Here is a 21,806-nt window from a genome sequence, read left to right as displayed (position 1 = left end):
TTTTAACATGGGGAGGTTGTCGCATTGCAACTGTTGCACGGTCCTGGCTAATCAGGAAGCTCTCCCACTCTGACCGCTTGGTATAGTGTAAGGACTTACAGGTTGACATTCAGAACTGCCTGTCTGCACCACAAGCACACTTCCCGTGCCATCAAGTCCCGAGGTGGGACTTGAACCTGGAGCTTCAGGTTTAGAGGGAAGTACGTTACCCAGTGCACAATAAGACCCCCTAGGGCAGCACGGTGGCACCAAGGACCCAGGTTCAATTCCCAGCTGCAGACTCAGCACATTCTCCCCATGTCTGCGTGGGTTTCCTCCGGGTACTCCAGTTTCCACCCACAGTCCAAAATATGTGCTGGTTTGCTGCATTCTCTCTCAGTGTACCCGAACAAGCACTGGAATGTGGTGACTGGAGGATTTTCAAGGAACTTCATTGCAGTGTTAATGTAAGCCTACTTCTGTTATAATTAAATAAATTAAACTCCTACCTGATCCATTGGATGTACTCAATGTCACCAAGGGGAGTTTGCCAGGCGACCTTACCACATGTGAGAAATATTTTTCCCCCTGCCTTGCATAAGGTAAAGGGGAAGGAATGAAATGAGATAGCAGAGCCCTATCAGCTGTATATTCCATTTTTATTAGTAATAAATACAGTACAAAATTCACAGGCAATGACCCTAAAACTTTACACAATAATCCCTATTTCAACACATCTTTTTGATGCACTAGTGCCTTATTATTCATAATAAATATTTATTTCTATAAAATATTCTATAGATTACAAGTGTTCTGACACAAAACACCAGAGGAGAGGGAGACACACTAACACAGTAGCTAACAGTGGTAGTCCCAGGCACTTCATGAAATGGCTACGGATTGCATTGGGTAGCTAGCACTGTCATTCACTCACTGGGATTCTCATCATGAGAAATGTGCTACTGTGACCACTGTAGTACAAATACATCACGCAGCACCAGTCTGTGCTTCCTAACGGAGCTCCATCATTGTAAACAATGCTGAACCAGCTTCTTTCCCTTAAACATGTTCCCGGCAGCAAGGGAAGTTCTTGGCCCCGTCGAAGTGATAGTTGATCTTGCCAGATGGTGGAAAACCTTTCACCTGAAGCTTTTGCTCTTGGCATTACTACCTTCCAGGTCAAGTGTAGCAGCGCCAGAATAAGTTTCCATCTATTCTACTGCCCAGTCCTGCCCTGCCCCCCAGCCCCCCCCCATCCCCAGCCATCCTGTCACCATTGTTAGTGAGAATAAATATATGTATATATATATAGTGCTGAATAGTGCTAAGTTAGGGCAGTTTTTTTTATTAAACAGACACATTTCTGGTTAGGATTGTGGCGGTGAGCCGTCATCCCATTTCACATCGGATCCTGACCCTGACCGGCTTTGAAAATCCAGCCCCGTACATTGTCACACAATATTCCCAACTCCCACATCTCAGCAAGCTCCTGAAGGAGATTGTCCATTTTTCTCTCAAATCACTGCTACATTGTGGGCAGTCTTTTGAGTGGTGAACATGGGGTCCAGGTTCGAGCCACTCTCAAAGTTCTGACTGAGCCAGCTGCAGGAGAGAGGACATGTTCACCAATCTGTCTGAGCTGGATTCACAACCTGACATAGTCAATAAAAAGGATGGGGTCCAAACCTCACAGTAAAGGGCTGACATACTCCACAGTGCATCAGTGATTTCACATCCCATGTGCTTTAAACAAATCCATTCTGTATTCAGTTGCCTTCACATCATATTTATATGTTCGATTACTGAGATACACATACATTTCTTTCACACCATACAGGTCCCACCATGAGAGAGCTCAGGCACACTGCTTTTCAATGTTCCTTACAGCATGCAGTGTCCAATTAGTGACTACACTAATTGCAGAGAGGAACTTTTTAAAATAACACTGCCCTCTGCTGAAAGCCCTCCTGCTGCCACTGCAGAGCTTGAACCTGGCAGCTTCCTCCTTATTGACAAGCGAGCCATCAACCGAGCCAAGGTGGCGCCACTAATGAAGCAACTGATATTCCCCATGTGTGAGTGTCAGCCAGCTAACCAAACGTGTGAGTGAACGATCTTACCGGCCGTTCACGCCACGCTCCTGTTGCAGCGAGGTTGAAGAATTTAGTGGCCAGCCAAATCCCCGGCCACTGTTCTAGGGTGAGAAAATGCCGCCGGTTTGAACATTGGTAAGATAAGGCCTAAGTCTTATCTTAGCTCAATCAATACACTTTCTAGCAGGAGGCCACTGCATGGTGATAGGGAACTGAGTCCTTGGGAGGATTCATCTCTCACCCTCACAAGAGCTAGGTGATCACAGCATTGAATAGCGATCAGTTAGGCCTGACTAACTCAGCAGCAGTGCTCCCTGCTTCTATAATCACTCGAAACCAAACAGCTCCCCACAGCCAGTCACATCATTGCTAATTGTACAAAAACAACACTTTTTGAGCAGCACTCAAATTGTGGAATACTTTAGATAAAGCAAACTAGAACACAAGACTGACATAAATTAGTTTTTCTTTAATAATTTTAGTGATATATCTAAATAAATAAATTATTATTCAATGATAGAAATGTTTTAAATTAAATCCACTCCTACAATAGCTGCCATTAGTAATAAATTATGATTGTTAAGTATGCAAAGCATCTGATCTGATACACTCCACAAGTTATCACTGTTCCGTCTACACGATTACTCCAGCTCATCAAACAAACCTAAGTGATTGGTTTCTAACATTTCCACAAAAAATCTGTAGGATCTTGCAATCAAGGTGATTGGTCTAAACGTCACAGAAACGTAGATCCTCCCCTTACCCCACATCACCTTTCACCCACTAATAAACCCACCTCCCTCCCCACCACCAACCAGTCTCCATAAATTGATAAGAAAGAGAGAGTTTGTTGGACTATCTGGCAGTCAGGTTGTTAGATATCCTGCAAGATTCATCCAGCTTCTTTCAATTGAAGATTTTGATCCAGTGTTAAGGGAAAAAGCAGGAGAATGGGGATGAGAGAAAAAAAAATCAGCCATGATTTGAACGGTGGTGCAGACTCGATGGGCCGAGTGGCCTAATTCTGTCTTATGGTCTAAGGGTCAAGGGTGACTCCAATCAGCCCTGAAAGTAAAGGGCTGCTTATCAAGTGCTTGAAATGATGGAAGATTAATGTTAAATATTAAGGATCTGAAATTAAAACAGAAAATGCTGCTGTTTTCAATTCTAAAGAAAGCTTTGACCAAGTTTGTTAATCTGTATTTTCCCTTTACAAGCTGATTATTTCCAGCATTTCCTGTCCTTGTTTGAATGTGTTGTGTTTGTCTTGAAGCTTCAGTGTGACAATCTCAATAGTCACTGCTCATACAAAGCTAAGACATCACTGTTGCTGTTGATAATGATTCAAGATGTTCTCCTTCCCTGTGGAGAGCGAACAGAGATAACGGAGAGATTTTTCCCGTTTCCCCGTGCCATGGGAATCATTGTGGACTGGAGGGAGGGTGGACCATTAACCTTGGGTGGGAACTCCCGTCCCACCTTTCAAATCTAGATGACTCTTCATCCAGACTCAAAACATTAGCTCTATTCTCTCTCCACAGATGCTGTCAGACCTGCTGAGATTTTCCAGCGTTTTCTGTTTTTGTTCCAGATTCCAGCATCCACAATAATTTGCCATTATGCTTTCTTTCCCTCCCTGCTCCATGAAGTAAGAAATAACCCCGTTTTAAGCTCCAATGTTTTAACTGTGTTCATGACCACATTGAATTCAGGCTGTACCGGTATTTCTGTTCAGCTGAAAGTTATAAGCCATGACATGACTGGAATGACGTATTCCTGGTTCAATGTAGATCCCTAGTAAGGCCAAATTAAATAATGAAATTTCCTCACCAGGTAATACACATAATGGGGGACAGGGGAATGAAGGCAACCAGTTATAAATCTAAGATCAGTTAATTATGTATCTGTGAAGGTTAGAAGGCAGTGAGAAATGCAGCTAAGTCACATCTTGTTTATTCTGTCACGCAGCCCTCTCTCAATGATTGTTCATTTTCATTTCGATCTCTCTTATTCACTGCCCATGACTTTGCCTTTTGCTGTCTTTAGAATTCTCACTCTCAGTCTCAATCATTGTATGTTTGTTTTTCATTTCTTTGTCCCCTTACTCTCCTCATTTCCCAGTTTTCCCGAGTTGAGAATAGGCTGATTTTCCTGTACAAGGAACACAAGTGTAGTTCTGCACAGAAATTTCGACATGAAGACCGACTGCAAAAGCCTCTTCAGAACTAATGTTAGCGAATAAATTGCAGCAAACTTCAACTTGGCTGATTAGACAGGGTAGATTCAGAAAGAAAGTTCCCAAAGGTGGGGGACTCCAGAACTAGGAGCCATAGTTTGAGGATAAGGGATAAACCTTCTAGAATTGAGGTGAGGAGAAATTTCTTCAGCCAGAGGGTGCTGAATGTGTGGCATTCTCTACCGCAGAATGTAGTTGAGGCCAAACCACTGTGTGATTTCAAGAAGAACTTAGATATAGCTCTTGGAGCTAAAAGGATCAAGGAATATGGGAGGAAAGGGGGATCAGGAGATTGAATTCGATGATCAGCCATGATCAAAGTGAAGGACGGAGCAGGCTCAAAGGACCGAATGGCCTACGCCTGCTCCTAGTTTCTATGGATAGCATTCTCCAGCCGCGCCAGTCTAAAAGCTGGAAATTCCCACCCGACTGTCAATGGCATTTCATATTCTCCACAATCCGCCCTCTAAAATTCCAGTGGTGGGCAGGGTGGGAGAATTCCAGGCTTTGTTTCTAAATCCCTTCTCGCTTACATGAGAGCACTTTAAGAAATTTTGGGATATAATCTAGAATTTCAGGTTACTGAGATGGATTTTTGGAATTTAGATTGGCTCCATGATAAGATACGATGTGATCAACTGCACAATCTGGACCGTATGTTCTGATGTTTTAATCATCGCCAGTTTAGCATCATTGCTATCAGGTGGATTCCTGATGGCTGAAGCAGCAGATTCGCAGCTTAAGTGGCTGATGGAATTCTAGAGTGCCATTTCCCAGAGGAGCAGTCCTGAATACTTATTTAAACACAGCTACACTCAAAACCTTTCACTAAAAATGGACAAAAACACAGACTCTGCTCCACTCTTGTGATTTCAAGCAGGAAGTACATGATCTCGACAGACAATAGACTTAGACAGGTTGCAGAGCTGGGCCGGGAGGTGGCGGATGGAGTTTAATGCGGAGAAGTGTGAGGTAATTCATTTCGGTAGGAGTAACAGATGTGTTCAGTATAGGGCTAACGGGAGGACTTTGAATAGTGTGGAGGAGCAGAGGGATCTAGGTGTATGTGTACATAGATCCCTGAAAGTTGGGAATCAAGTAGATAAGGTAGTTAAGAAGGCATACGGTGTCTTGGCGTTTATTGGTAGGGGGATTGAATTTAGGAGTCGCAGCGTCATGTTGCAACTGTACACAACTCTGGTGCGGCCGCACTTGGAGTACTGTGTGCAGTTCTGGTCCCCACATTACAGGAAGGACGTGGAGGCTTTGGAGAGGGTGCAGAAGAGATTTACCAGGATGTTGCCTGGTATGGAGGGGATGTCACATGAGGAGAGACTGAGGGATTTGGGGTTGTTTTCGCTGGAAAGAAGGAGGCTAAGAGGGGATCTTATTGAAACATATAAGATGATTAGAGGTTTAGATAGGGTGGATAGTGATAGCCTTTTTCCTCGGATGGAGAATGCTAGCACGAGGGGGCATGGCTTTAAATTAAGGGGTGGTAGTTATAGGACGGATGTCAGGGGTAGGTTCTTTACCCAGAGGGTGGTGAGGGATTGGAATGCCCTGCCTGCTGCGGTTGTAAATGCGCCTAGTATGGGGGCGTTTAAGAGATCTGTGGATAGGTTTATGGACGAAAAGGGATTGGTTTAGATTAGTGGGTCAGTGTTTTTTTTTAAAAAAAAAACTGGTCGGCGCAACATCGTGGGCCGAAGGGCCTGTTCTGTGCTGTAATGTTCTATGTTCTATGTTCTAATAATACCTCTAGCTGAAAATGATCTGTAAACATTACGCCATACTACTGAGTTGTGGCAAAGTTGTATCACAAAGAGATACAGCAAAACTAGTTGAAGTACTTCACTCTGCATTGTCCTGTTTGAGTCATGTAGCATTCCTTGCCATAGCTGTGGGATAATGATGTTCCACATCATTAACATTGTAACATAGTACTGAATGGGAAAAGGCAATTCAACAGCATCCAGTTTTTACATAGTGCCTTTAACATAGCAAAACATCTCAAGGCACTTCATTGCAGCATCACCAAACTGCAAATTCAGGCAATGATCCCCCCCACAAATCAGTTTTATTTTGGACTCTATATAAACCCCTTAATCTCCAGACAAAGAATTCTGCTTAGGTCTGTGCTCCCCTTTTCTCCCTTCAGCCTCAAAGTAAACCAAAGAATGTCCATAAAATCATACATCCTACATTATTTATCCCTGTCCTGTTGTTGTACTTGATCCAAAAAGCTGACATTTGCAGAACCCAGCTAGTCTAGTGCCAGACAGCAGGGTTACTCGTGCCTATTCGTATAACCCACAGTCCAATTCCTAAACAGCCTTTTTTTAACAATATCAACTAACACTCTTTCACATAATCTGTTGGTCAGGAGGGAAAAACATTTCTTCTGGAGTTTTGTGAAGTTTAAACCCACCTTCAGGTTTTGTGCTCACAAGGCAAGTTAAAATGGAGACTTCTGCTGATGACATCAATCACAAAGGAAGCAAAATGGCCGACCCTAGGCTGTCTCTGATGGACAGTGTTAAATCATAAACAGGAGACTGGCAAGTGGACAGTGAGAGTTCTTGAATCGTTCAATGTGGAATTTACTCGTCCATTAATGGTTATAATAAAAATTCTAATCCAAATGATAAATCTCACTGCCCTGAGAGAACCAGCTCCCATGATCCAGTGCTCCATATGGCTATGCCAAACCTGCCCTACTCTAAAGTGAATAAAGCCCTCATTAACACAAGGCTACCACCGCTCGGTTCACAATGTGCAGTTTCAATAAATAGATTATTCAAAAGGCAAAAGCGTGGTGACAAGGCCGAATTCCACCCAGCATCACTGTGGGATAAAGGCAAACGTTTGCTCAATCAGCTGCCCGGTAAGAGCTGTGCTTCAATGTCTACGCGGCAGATTGGACACTTCTTGCTGGTGGCCAGCCATTGATCCACACAGACTTGGTGAAACAGGTGCATGCATGGGAGCCGCCTGGAAGGAGACACAAAACAAACCATTAGCTGCTTGGCATGTCATCATCTGTAATCTGTGTTTTTATTGCTTGGCTTCTATCCTCCACTTGTCTCTGTGGATTTCTTTATCTCCTGAGGATGATTACTTATAGTGGAGTACCTTGGTCAAATAATAAATCTTCACAGTTAAGCCCTGAATACTCAAAATGCCAAAGTTTTCTGCCTACAATGCTTTACAAGAACATTTTGGGATGAATATAAGGCTGTTTGGCCTCCCCAGTAGAGGTGTTCAAAACTTGTTAGAGTTAAATAAATAGTCACTTGGTAGCGCAAAACCTGAGTATTGCTGAAAAAAGACATTTTGTCAAAGCTTTTCATCTTGCATTCATCAGGACAATCACAAGAATACCAATGTCAAGAGAAACAACACCTTTACACTATATGAGAAGAGAATGCAGATTTTTTAGCAAGTGGATTCTGGTTGGTAAAGGCGCTGCCATGGACAATGCACCAGTCTGCCAGGGGCTAATTTACCATGGTCTAATGCAAATCTACCTTCACTGGTCAATACATGAATTGGGATTCTTACAGTTCCACGTAAGGTTGGCCTTATTGGCAACCTTGTAATTGATGCTGGAATAAGGTGCATCAAAGACATCTCATGGGACAATGGCTACCCTAATCAGATCATTTCCCATTTTATGTCACTCAAAGACCAAATCCATAATTTTCAGCTGTTAAAACTGCCCAGTTTTCCTCAGATTACCTTGGAAGGACAAGTTATCACAAAAATTTGAGCAATAGATGAAGCTAGCTGTTTCATACTGCCACTATGTAGTAGAAACCCTACATTGCAGAAAGAGGCCATTTTGCCCATCGAGTCTGCACCGACCACAATCCCACCCAGGCCCTACCCCCATATCCCTACATATTTACCTGCTAATCCCTCTAACCTACTCATCTCAGGACACTAATGGGTAGTTTTAGTATGGCCAATCAATCTGACCCACATATCTTTGGAATGTGGGAGGAATGATGTGCGCTCCGAAAGCTAGTGGTGTTTGCCACCAAATAAACCTGTTGGACTTCAACCTGGTGTTGTGAGACTTCTCACTGTGGGAGGAAACCAGAGCACCCGGAAGAAACCCAGGCAGACATGAGGAGAGTGTGCAAACTCCACACAGACACAGACTCAAACCCTGGTCCCTGGTGCTGTGAAGCAGCAGTGCTAACCACTGTAGCAATTCAAGTGGTATTCACCACTAAGAGGATGCTGCCATCAAGTCAAAAAGACGTTCTGTCTACCACACAAATGAGTAATGTGGTGTATGAATTTCAGTGCCAGTGTGATGTCAGTTAAATAGTCCATTTTTAATAATTCCTGTTCACAAGTTAGGAAAGTAACAACTGCAGCTATTTATTTGCATTTAACTACAATACAGAGGCTTGCAGCCTCGTGGCTGCCAGTCAGCTCCCAAGAAAGTTCTGGAACAGAAAGCCAAGCTCACCAGGGTGATTCCTCACCCTGCTCCCAAATTGGGCTCCCCAGGTCACATGACTCTTACTCTGCAGATCCTTAAAGGGACAATCACCACACCATGTACCCCAAGGACTGGAATATCATGTTAAACAGCATGTCCCTTCTGCTGTTTCAATGGGCAAAGTACAGATCATACTCAACCAGCCGCACTTGCAAAACTCAAATCACAGTCCAACATTACATGTGAATCTGTGATTCGGCATCATTTGTCAAATAATCCTCAGTGTGCAAAAAATCCCATTGGCAGCCAATTGAAAACTATCAGCTGGACTTACAGTATGATGCAAATATTAATACTCAGAGCCCTGTTCCTTGCATACAGAACAAACATGTGCGCACATTATGCCAGTTTTATCTAAATAAATCACTCACCTGATGAAGGAGCAGCACTCCAAAAGCTCATGATTCCAAATAGATCTGTTGGGCTTTAACCTGGCATTGTAAGAATTCTTATTGTATCTAGACAAAATAAGTGACAGCTACTTGCTGACTCACTCCTCGGGGCAATGCTTTAACCAACCAGAGGCAAGCAGCCTGGTTTAAATTTTCAAACAACACTTGGCAGTTAATTGTCAGTCACCTGCTGCATACTCCATGGCAACACCTCGACCAATTAAACTCCACATGCCAGCCAATCAGCACTTTCCTACTATACAGTTTAAAGTTGTTGATTCCCCAGATACTGGTATTCTTTCAATTGTCCTGATGAGTACAAGATGAAAAGATTTGACAAAATGTTTTTTTTTACAGCAGTACTAGAATTAAATAAGGAGGACTGCTAACCAGAGGACAGAATTTAAGGGAATTTGGATAAGAATCAGAAAGGAGAGGAGGAAAATTTATTCTTTTAAATGACAAGGTGTTCTGGTCTGGAATGCAATGTCTATAAGGGTAGTTGTGAGCAACAGGTAAAGATGCTGTTAACACATATATCTGTACACCATAGAAAAATAGCATTAAGTTAGGTAGACTGGATATAGTCAGGCACATTGATAACCCACATTATGGAAACAACTGTGATTTTAGTCACAAACATAGGGCATAAAATTCACTGCTGCTAACAGAGCAATAGTCAGGGACAATAAAAAGACTGCCTGTGGTGTAGGAATAACACCAGATGTGTGGGTCCAAGTTATAAAAAGCAAATGGTATACAAGATGTGTTGTTTCTACAACTAAGCATAAAAGGGGGAAAAAGGTCACTGAGATAGTCGGGACAGCAGTGATTACGTTGGCAAAGGATTGATTACCGCCAATCTGAACTGGACATGTAACAGTGTTAGATAAGACGGATGAGTTTACTAATGCACTCTTGTGATAACAGGAGACATTGTTAGATGGGGAGTAGAGGGGATGGAAACTTGGGGCACCTCGAGCCAATAGGGGAATGACAACACATAGATGGGACAGGGACCACCAATTAGGGGAGAACAACACATTGCAAAGCCATTACAATGCTTGTAAAAAAAGTATAAAAATGTGCTGCAAATCGATGTAAGGTGTGCCTATTTTATTGGACACCCGGTCTTGTAAGAACGTTAAATAAAATATCTTGCTCCTTCAGAACTTGACTTGACTAAATTGTTTAACTGTGAGCTGCGTTTCTCACAGTAGTGGAGGCAGATTTGATAGTGGCTTTCAAAAGGGAATTGGATAGATACTTAATGTTAGAAAAGAAATTGCAGAACTATGAGGGAAGAGCAATGATGTGGAAATAAATTGGTTAGATCTTTCCAAACCAGAATGGATATGATGGACAAAATTACTTCTCCTGTGCTGTATGATTCTATTCTAACTCACCATAGAATAGAATCCTTACAGTGCAAAAGGAGGCCATTCAGCCCATCAACTCTGCACCGACAACAATTCCACCCAGGCCCCATCCCTTGGATACTCCACATATTTACCCTGACACTAATTTAGCATGGCCACTGAACCCAACCCACATATCTTTGGACTGTGGGAGGGAACCGGCGTACCCAGAGGAAACCCACGCAGGTGCAGGGAGAACAATAATAGAACAAATCAAATCAAACTCCACATAGACAGTCACCTGAGGCTGGAATTGAACCCAGATCCCTGGCACTGTGAGGCAACAGTGCTAATCACTGTGCCACCGTGCTGCCATCTTTCAAAATTATTGCTTATGTCTTCTTCCATTTGCACTTCCTGCCAGATTTTCCTGCACTTTCTTTTCACTCTGGATTTCATTTTTAAACTCAATTGCATGGGTGCTCAAATCTTCTTCTGTTAAGTTTTCTTTTCTGAATTACGTTATTAATCTTCACAATTTAGAAACTTTTATTGGATAACTTCAAAACCCTTCCCCTTCCCACAGGAACAAGTTCCAATCATCAGCTTTTTATCAGCTTCAGATATAGGCTTCAGCTGGAGTTGGCTTTGGATTTACAGTTGGGTTTAAAGCACTCTGTAAAGCACTAGGACATAATTCCTTATTAGCAGTGTAAAGCCATGGGCTGCTGGAAATCCAGGAGTTTAAAGTGCACCTACCCCCTCTAGAAAATCATTCAAACCTCTGCTGGCTGGAGCTGCTTGGGACTTGCAGCAAAGAGACCCTGCAGACCCCACAGCAGAGCAACCCCAGTGAACCTAGGGAGGCCACAGCCCCTTTTCTTCATTGCACAGTGAAATTGGCAGACCAGGTAGGGGTTAAGTGGAGGGAATATGGTTAGTTTGATTTGGGGTGGGGGTGGGGGAGGCAGCGATATGGGAGGGAATGTCAGACCAGGTCAGGGAGGAGTCGGGTTGGGTCAGGTCAGGTGGCAGGTCGGACACTGAGGGGTTCGGGGAGGTTCATAAGACCATGCAAAATAGGAAGAGGAGTAGACCATCCAGCCCTTTGAGCCTGCTCCACCATTTAATAAGACCATGGCTGATTTTACAGTCACCAAGTCCACTTTCCTACCTTCTCTCCATAATCCTCAATCCCCTGGCTGATTAAAAACCTATCAATCTCAGAAAATGTTCACGGGCTCTGCCTCCACAGCCTCCTGGATAAAGAGTTTCAAAAATTCACCACTCAGAGGAAAATGTCTTCCTCAAATCCAGGGTAAATGAGCAGCCTTATTCTGCGACTTATGTCCTCTGGTCCTACACCCTCCCATGAGTGGAAACAGCCTCCCAACATTTACCCTGTCTAACCCCCCCCAAGAATCAATGTTCAATCAAACCACTTCTTATTTTTCTGGGTTCCAAGGAGTACAGATCCAACTGGCTTTATCTTTCCTCATACGATAGTCTCTCCAAACCCAGAATCATTCTAGTAAACCTCCTCCATACAGCCTCCAATGATAATATTTAAGAAACAATACTTATTGCTGTATATTAATACATGTGACAATAATAAATCAAATCAAAGAATGTAGCCTCAGTTGTACTTTGTACAGTGGCAGCATCACCACTTTACTTCCATACTGCAACACATTTGAATTAAAAGCCAGCATTCACGGAATCATAGAATCGCGAAATACTACAGTGCAGAAGAGGCCCTTCAGCCCATTGAGTCTGCACCGATGCATGAATGGCCCTGACCTGCCCATCTAATCCCACTTGCCAGTACTTGGACCACAGCCTTGAATGTTAGGGTGTGCCAAGTATTCATCCGGGTACTTTTTAAAGGATGTGAGGCGTCCCACCTCCATCACCCTCCCAGGCAGCACATTCCAGACCCTCACCACCCTTTTCCTCACATCACGCCTAAGCCTCCCACCCCTCACTGTTAACTTGTGTCCCCTCACACTGACCCTTCAACTAAAGGGAACAGCTGCTCCCTATCCACCTTGTCCATGCCCCTCATCATTTTGAACCACCCTAATTAGGTCGCCCCTCAGTCTTCTCCGCTCTAGAGAAAAACTACTCCAGTCTACCCAACCTTTCTTCACATTCAGTTTGCAGTCCCAGTACCTTCTGCACCTGTATGCTAGCTTGCTGCATTTCATGAACAGAGATTCCCATGTCCTTTTGTGCTCCAGCTTTCTGCAGTTTCTTTCCAATTAAATCCACCTTCTCATTCTTTCTCCCAAAATGAACAATCTCAGATTTTCCCACATTGAATTCCATTTGCCAGATTTCTGCCCACTCACTTATTCTGTTAATATCTCGCAGTAAACTATTTATATCCTCTTTACAGCCTGTCTTCCCTCCCAGCTTTCTAGCATCCTCAAATCTGGCCACAGTACTATCTGTTCCTTCATCCAAATCATTAATATATATTATGAAGATCTGTGGTCCCAGCATTGATTCCTGTGGAACTCCACTGATTACTGCCCTCCAACCTGAGAAAGACCCTCTTATCGCCACCCTCTGCTTCTTGTCAGTTAACCAAACCGCTATCCTTGCAAAAATATCACCACTAACACCATGAGCTCCTATCTTGCACAGTAGCTTTCTGCATGGCACCTTATCTAATGCCTTTTGAAAATCCAAATATACAAATTTCAAATAGCTCTGACAAAGGGTCATCCTGACTCAAAACATTGGCTCTATTCTCTCCCCACAGATGCTCTCAGTCAGTTTTCCACAACAACTAGACGGCCTCACAGATCGCTGCAACAAAGCCATTGGATGCTAATGTACTCTAAGATCATTTTGGGTGAGACGGTGGCACAGTGGTTAACACTGTTGCCTCACCGTAACAGGACTGAGGTTCAATTCCAACGTTGGATGACTGTGTGGAGTTTGCACATTCTCCCAGTGTTTGTGCGGATTTCCTCTGGGTGCTCCAGTTTCCTTCCACAGTCCAAAGGTGTGCTGGTTAGGTTAATTGGCCATGCCAAATGCCCCTTAGTGTCAGGGAGACTAACAGCGTAAATATGGAAGGTTATGGAGATAGGGCCCAGGAAGGATTGTTGTCAGTGCAGGCTTAATGGGCCATATGGCCTCCTTCTGCACTGTAGGGATTCTATGATTTCTACCTGCTGAGATTTTCTAGCATTTACTGTTTCTGTATACAACATCGACTGGTTTTCCTCTATCTGTCCTGATTGATACCTCCTCAAAGAATTCTAGTAAATTTGTCATACATGATTTCCCTTCATGAAACCATGCTGACTCTGCTTGATCAGGTTATGATTTTTCAAATGCACTATGACTCTCTCATTTATAATCAATTCTAACATTTTCCCAAAAACTGAAGTTAGACCAACTGGCCTATAGTTTTGTGCATTTTGCCTCTTTCTCCTTTTGAACAAGGGTGTCACCCTGACAGTGTTCCAATCCTTTGGCATAGTTTCAGAATCTAAGGATTTTTGGAAAATAACTACAAATGCATCCACAATTTCATTAGCTACCTCCTTTGAGATCCTGGGAAACAAACCATCATGTCCAGGGGACTCACCAGCCTTTAACCCCATTAGTTTGTCCAAAACTAAATCTCTTGGAATTGAGATGAATTTACTCTGGAGCATCTGTGAGGCTGAGATTTATGGGGATAGCACATTTAGGGAGGTTGTCACACCTCAGGCGATGTCTGTACAGGCAGAAAGGGAATGGCTGACTGCCAGGCAGAGTAAAGGTGGGCAGGTAGTGCAGGAGTCCCCTGGAGCAATATCCCTCACAAACAGATGTGCTGCTTTGGATGCTGTTGGGGATGATGACTTATCAGGGGAAAGCAATGAAAGCCAAGTGCTCAGGTTATTCAACTGTACAGATGGGGAGGTAAAAGAAGGGTAGGGCTATAGTGGTACGTGTCATGCTTGTGAACCAAGCTCAAGTCTGAATCTGATACAAAAACACTGAGTGGTTAAAAACAATTCTTACCTCCCTTTGGGTTCTTTTACCAACTATCTTAAATCTCTGTCCTCTGATTATCAACCCTGCTTCCAACAGAAAGTTTAAAACTGATCCTTTATCCAAATAGCAACACATACTCTTCACAAAACCTGCATCAATATTGTTACACACAATCACTGATGCAATGTCTTCCTTTAACCAAAGCTGCATTGCTATAAGATAATGTATCCATCGCTGTAGTAAAATACCACAATCGCCTCATTAGTACATGGCAACCTCCTTCTTTCTGACTCACCTGACATCTTCGCCCTCCTCCAGCATACATAGACAGATTGTACACTTCTCATCAAAGTCTGTATCCTCCTCAACCTCCTTTGGTTCTTTAAGGTCCTTGTGCAATCTCTGCAAAAAGTAAATAAATTAATTAAGCCAGGAATTCATTGATAAAATGGAGTTAATTCCTCTATAGTTTGAAATACTGCGATCAATATTTTGCCATTTTTAAAATTCATTTCTACTTCACCCTTTTTATCTTTGTCTCCCTATTCAATTCTGAGATGGTTATAAAGGTAGAACCCCGCCCTCCCGTCCCCTCCACCAGGGAACACTCCCATCAGCGTACTCATGAAGTGGGATTGCTAAGAAATTCAAGGTGCAAGTGATACTGACTGAATGCTTGAAGTTTCTGAAAGTGGTCCAAACGGACTCTCTGGATTGGATTTAAATCCTGAAGGTGGATAGTGGGAATTGGGAAAATTCTTGGTTCAGACCATCTGCCATAAAATATCCTCAGCTGAAACTGCAAGCATTTGAAACCTCATTTATCATGTGTAAATGAGGTTAGAAGAGATTAGAGAGCCAGAGCTGTCAATCAGCAAAGTTTGCCCTGGGTGTCAGGTGTTTCAGGACTCTAATGGATACCTGGACTCTCAACCAAGAACATACACTGTGTAGATCTGGAGTTGCATGTAGGCCAGAGCATGTAGGATTGAAAATTTCCTTCCCTCAAGGACATTAGTGAGTCAGTTGGCATTTTAATGAACCTTGTTAACCCCAGCAATCATACTGAAGACCAGTGCTCCAGAACTTGCTGGAGCCAAGTTCTTCCAGTACAGTTACAACACTGGCATCTATCTGGTAATATGGAAAATTGCCCAGGTATGTCCTGGACACAAGTAGCAGGAAAATTCTGACCTGGGCAATTACCGCCCCATCAGTCTACTCTCCATCGTAAGTGAAGTGATGGAAGAGGACATTAATAGTGCTATCAAGCAGCACTTACTCAGCAATAACCTGCTCAGTGACACCCAGTTGGGTTTCTGCCAGGATCAGTTCCTGACCTCATTACAGCCTTGGTTCAAACACAGGCAAAGCAGCTGAACCCCAGAGCGAAGTGAGACTGACAGCCCTTGACATCAAGACAGCATTTTGATCGAGTGAGGCACTAAGGAGATCCAGATAAATAGAAATAAGATCAATAGAAATAAGATCTAAGAGGCAGCACGGTGGCACAGTGGTTAGCACTGCTGCCTCACAGGATCAGGGATCCAGATTTGATTCCTGTCTTGGGTCACTGTCTGTATGGAATTTGCACGTTCTCCCCATGTCTGCGTGGGTTTCCTCCAGGTGCTCCAGTTTCCTCCCACAATCAAAGATGTGCAGGTTAGGCACATTGGCCATTTACCCTTTAGTGCTCCAGGGTGCATAGGTTAGATGGATTAGCAGGGTAAACATGTGGGGTTACGGGGATAGGTCTTAGGTGAGATTGTTGTCGGTGCAGACTCGATGGGCTGAATGGCTTCTTTCTGCACTGTGATTCTATGATGATATGAATGCAATATCATTTTTGGGGCTTTTTAAAAAATTGAACTTAGGTGAGAAATATTCGTACCCAAAATGAAAGTTCAGTTTCAGTAGCCACTGTCTGCTGGTTGAAGTCATGCTCAGCACAAAAGAAGATGGTTGTGGCTGTTGGAGGTCAATCATCTCAGCTCCTGGACATCACTACAGAATCCTTCGGGGTAGTGTCCTAGACTCAGCAATCTTCAACTGTTTCATCAATGATCTTCCTTCCAGATTAGGTTAGAAGTGAGGATGTATGCTAATGAGTGCACAATGTTCAGCATGATTGCGACTCCTCAGATACTGAAGCAGTCCATGTCCAAATGCAGCAGGACCTGGACAATATCCAGGCTTGGGCTGATAAGTGGCAAATAACATCCTAGCTTCGCAAGTGCCAGGCAATGACCATCTCCAACAAGAGAGAATCTAACTACTATCTCTTGGCATTCAATGGCATTGCCATCACTGAATCCCTCATTATCAACATTCCAATGGTTATCATTGACCAGAAACTAAACTGGGCTAGTCATATAAATATTGGCAGTCATATAAATAGAGCAGGTCAAAGGCTAGGAATTCTGCAGTGAGTAACTCATCTCCTGACTCTCAAAACCTCTCCACCATCTACAAGGCACAAGTCAGGGGTGTATTGGAATACTCTTCACTGGTCTGGATGAGTGCAGCTCCAACAACACTCAAGAAACTTGATACCATCCAGGACAAAGCAGCCTGCTTGTTTGACATCTCATCCACAAACATTCACTTTCTCCACCACCGACATAACGTAGCAGCAGTGTGTATCATGTACAAGGTGCACTGCAGTAACTCACCAAGGTTCCTTAGGCAGTATCTTCCAATCCATGACCACTACCATCTAGAGGTACAAGAACAGCAGATGCTTGGTAACACTACCAACTGGGTGATCCTCTTCAAGTCATTCACCATCCTGCCTTGGAAATATATCACCGTTCCTTCCCTGTCACTTGGTCAAAATTCTGGATCTCCCTCCCTAACAGCACATTCAGGATATTTACACCACATGGATTGCAGCGGCTCAAGAAGGCAGCTCACCCCCATCATCTTAACGACAATTAGGGATGGGCATGAAATGCTGGCCTAAGCAAGAATAAAAAATATCCCAACCTCATGTCTCACATCTATCCCATCACATATATCCCAATTATTTCAAACTCTTTATCCACCACTGTCTACCAAACATTCTCCTCAATTCCTCATCCCCTATAAGGCCTCTGTACCTGCGCATTTCTCATCTGACCCCCAAGCCGCCTCAAATTTTCACCCAGCCCTGTCCTCCATCCCACTCTGAGATGTGCCCATTTCTCAGATACTCCTTTTCATTCCTCTTCCCTCATCAATCCCTTCCCTGTGATTATAAATGCAACAAAAGCATTGAGTAACACAGGTAGCTGTGAGAGGCATCCATTCTCACCTTCTTGTACTTGTGAGGAAAGGTGTACCGCTCTATCACATTCTGCATGGCCCCACGGTTCACTGTCCCAAATCTGTCCTCTAGTTGTAACAGTTCCTGAAACCAGCAAGAAATAATATTTTATTACCTTAACGCGTAAACGGGGGTTTGAGCATGTCATTAAATGAAGGGCTTGAACATTATCAGTTGTCGCTATGATTTCCAAGTCAATCTATTCTGCCATCAAGTGGATTGAGGGGCAGAAGAAGCCAGTATAGTAAGTCATTCTTTTCCTTTTCACAAGCTTAAATCTAGTCTTGTAAATTCCAAGATTGCTGTCACTGATATCTGATCTAAGAGGCAGCACGGTGGCACAGTGGTTAGCACGGCTGCCTCACAGGATCAGGGATCCAGATTTGATTCCTGTCTTGGGTCACTGTCTGTATGGAATTTGCATGTTCCCCCCATGTCTGCGTGGGTTTCCTCCAGGTGCTCCAGTTTCCTCCCACAATCAAAGATGTGCAGGTTAGGCACATTGGCCATTTACCCTTTAGTGCTCCAGGATGCATAGGTTAGATGGATTAGCAGGGTAAACATGTGGGGTTACGGGGATAGGTCTTAGGTGAGATTGTTGTCGGTGCAGACTCGATGGGCTGAATGGCTTCCCTCTGCACTGTGATTCTACGATGATATGAATGCAATGTCATTTTTGGGGCTTTTTAAAAAATTGAACTTAGGTGAGAAATATTTGTACCCAAAATGAAAGTTCAGTTTCAGTGGCCAGTATCAGCTCTGAGCCCTCTGAGTTCAGGTAGAGCAGGGGTAAGATGGAGCAAAGGTCCCGTTATTCATGCAACCTCAGAGTATACTCCCTGATATCGCAATTTGCTATTCTGCCCATCTGTGTACCCCTTGTGCAAAAGGATGGAACTACAAATGCCATATTAATATGTGCCAAATTATGGATAGATTTCCTGGGTGATACTGTAACATCTCAAGCTGATTTCACGTTGGATCCTGAGGAGGGGCAATCTTTTTCAATCTCAAGTTAGATATGAATGTTATTCAATCTCAAAGACAATAAGCAGCTGACTATATCGTGCCGGTATCTACGACAGCACCAGTGACGCACCTCATAACTTTCCCTAACTGCAGGACTCTGTCGACCCCCATTTAACCCTTGGAGTGCCAGCAGATGAAGATGTGGATAAGGGTAATTCCTCATGTCAGGAATAATCTGGAAAACACAGATTTTGTTGTCATTATTAAAGATGAACAAAAAAGACTTACTGAGCCACACAGACCAGAAAGATCCTACGCTGAATTCCTAACCTGCACAGAGTTAGTTATTCTCCGCTGAGGCAGTGGTTAGACAACGTTGCCATATTGCTAAATTTCACCCCCTTCTCCTCTCCCTCTGCAGTGTGTTTACCTGCAGGGTGTATGGTTCTACAGGCCTTTGACAGGATTCAAACAATCTTATCGCAGCTAAGCTCAATTCTGTCTGCACAGACACAGCACACACACACCCACATCACACATATCACACACCACACAGGGCATATATATGACACACACCACACATGTCACACACATGACACACATACACACTGAGGATTTCTGGGACAAAGATAGCAGTGACCCTACTGCTGTTGTATCCAAAGCCATCTAACTCTGGAAGCCCAGACTGGAAGCTAACCCTGTGAGTCTGTGTGGCTCAATTACAAACTGAGTTTACCGACTAAGGCATCAGCTGCGAGAGTTAAAAGTATACTCTCCTTGTGAAAATTAATATGGGTGGCATGGTGGCACAGTGGTTAGCACTGTTACCTCAGGGTAACAGTGACCCAGGTTTAATTCCAGCCTCGGGTCACTGTCTGTATGGAGTTTGTACATTCTCCCTGTATCTGCTTGGGTTTCCTCCGGGTGCTCCGGTTTCCTCCCACAGTCCAAAGACGTGCGGGTTAGATTGATTGATCATGCTAAATTGACCCAAGTGTCAGGGGGATTAGCAGGGTAAAAATTTGAGGTTATGGAAGTAGGGCCTGGTTGGGATTGTGATCAGTGCAGACTTGATGGGCTGAATGGCCTCTGTCTGCACTGTAGAAGGAGGCCATTTATTTATTTGTTTATAGCTACATGTTGCAGCATCATAAGCCATGTAGAAGCACATCACCACATTATTCAAACCTGCTGCAATGATAAAAGGGACATGCAGCTGCTCTGAGTCCACTTAACAAATGATAACATTAAGAGCAACAGTGGAAGGACAACCAACACAGAGCAAGGAAACTAACTAGACCAACAAAGCTCCTTACCACAGATGCTGAAGACATACTTCTGGAGAAATGATGTATTCTAGGAGTTGCTAGATAATGGTGCAAGCGATTTACTGGGAGAGCCTGGTATTGTGTATGGGGTAATCCCACCTCAGCACTGATATCCCTTCAAAAATAACAGAGAGGAAACAGGAGAAAATGAGGAACTGCATTAGTAACCAGCAATAGTAATTAGTAACTATTGTGTTTTTCTCAAAACTTTCCAACTCTGAAACTAACTCTGCCCTGTTTAATATTGATGAGGAGATGCCAGTGTTGAACTGTGGTAAACACAGTAAGAAGTCTCATAACACCAGGTTAAAGTCCAACAGGTTTATTTGGTAGCAAAAGCCACTAGCTTTCAGAACGCTGTCCCTTCATCAGCTGAGTGGGATTTCAGTTCACAAACAGGGCATATGAAGACACAAACTCAATTTACTGACTTCATATGCCCTCTTTGTGAATTGAAATCCCACTCATCTGACGAAGGAGCAGCACTCCGAAAGCTACTGGCTTTTGCTTTCAAATAAACCTGTTGGACTTTAACCTGGTGTTGTGAGACTTCTTACTCTGTTTAATATTCACATTGTGAATTCACATGCACTGGGAACCAAATAGAGGATAGACAGCAGTTGCTTAAAGAATGGTGGTATGATCGCATTGGCCCTGCATAGAAAGGCATTAGCAGGTCAATGGTCAAACTGAGAGCAAATCCAGTCAACTTCACCACTGTAAGGTAGTGAGAAAACAATCAGATCTAACTTTCAACACCCTTTCCATCACACTAGCTTCTGGAGCTCAATGACAAGCCTTGTCTCCTTTAAGTGTCACTCCTTTAGCAAAGACTTTGCCAACTCAATACCAAAACAAAGGAGAAGCCTCTCACAAACGACACCTCCAAACAAATATAGGGGACAGAAGTCTTGAAGTGCAGTGGGTAATGTCTTTGCCTCTGAGCTAGAGACTTTGGGTTCGAGTTCTAACCCAGGTCTTGATGGCTAATCAGGGTGCATTCAGAATACAGTCAAACAGGTTGAGCATCCACCTGGAAAATCCGTCCAACATGCCAATGATTGGTGGTAAGCGCAGGAGAGATTCCTAGTCAGCCTCACTTGATGTGGAGTGGCACCCCTCAAGCTATAAGCCCCTGGCAATAGTAACTTGTTCCAGGAATTATTAGCTATGGAAACAGATGAAAGTCCGCCTCAGTACACCACGAGGTGCGGAAAGAGAATTGGAATACAGATATAGAACATAAGAACATAAGAAATAGGAGCAGGAGTAGGCCATCTAGCCCTTCGAGCCTGCCCCGCCATTCAATAAGATCATGGCTGATCTGTCGTGGCTCAGTTCCACTTTCCCGCCCTCTCCCCATAACCCTTAATCCCCTCTCTTATCAAAAACCCATCAACCCGCGTCTTAAAAATATTTAGCGAGGCAGCCTCCACCACTTCAACGGGCAGAGAATTCCAGAGATTCACCACCCTTTGAGTGAGGAAGTTCCTCCTCAACTCCGTTCTAAACCGCACCCCCCTTTATCTTGAGGCTGTGCCCCCTAGTCCTACTATCTTTTTTGAGCCGGAAGAGTCTCTCCACCTCTATCCTATCCATCCCATTCATCATCTTATACGTCTCAATGAGATC

The 21,806-nt window shown here is 43.6% G+C and overlaps 1 protein-coding gene across 1 annotated transcript in view; it reads right to left on the bottom strand.

Annotated features, from left to right (window-relative positions):
- Nucleotides 1-6,105: 6,105 nt before the first annotated feature.
- The window catches only part of ark2ca (arkadia (RNF111) C-terminal like ring finger ubiquitin ligase 2Ca), a 35,576-nt gene continuing 19,875 nt past the window's right edge, over nt 6,106-21,806 (bottom strand). The window contains exons 4-8 of the mRNA XM_080197475.1: nt 20,163-20,289; nt 18,977-19,081; nt 17,866-17,961; nt 14,869-14,975; nt 6,106-7,302 (exon numbers count right to left, since the gene is read on the bottom strand). Coding sequence (XP_080053601.1) covers nt 7,185-7,302; nt 14,869-14,975; nt 17,866-17,961; nt 18,977-19,081; nt 20,163-20,289 — 553 coding nt within the window. The 3' untranslated portion in view covers nt 6,106-7,184. The remainder of the gene's footprint in view (nt 7,303-14,868; nt 14,976-17,865; nt 17,962-18,976; nt 19,082-20,162; nt 20,290-21,806) is intronic.

This window comes from Carcharhinus amblyrhynchos, chromosome 1, assembly GCF_965287045.1.
Source record: "Carcharhinus amblyrhynchos chromosome 1, sCarAmb.v2.hapA, whole genome shotgun sequence".
NCBI lineage: Eukaryota > Metazoa > Chordata > Chondrichthyes > Carcharhiniformes > Carcharhinidae > Carcharhinus > Carcharhinus amblyrhynchos.
This window is presented reverse-complemented; position numbering and strand designations above follow the sequence as displayed.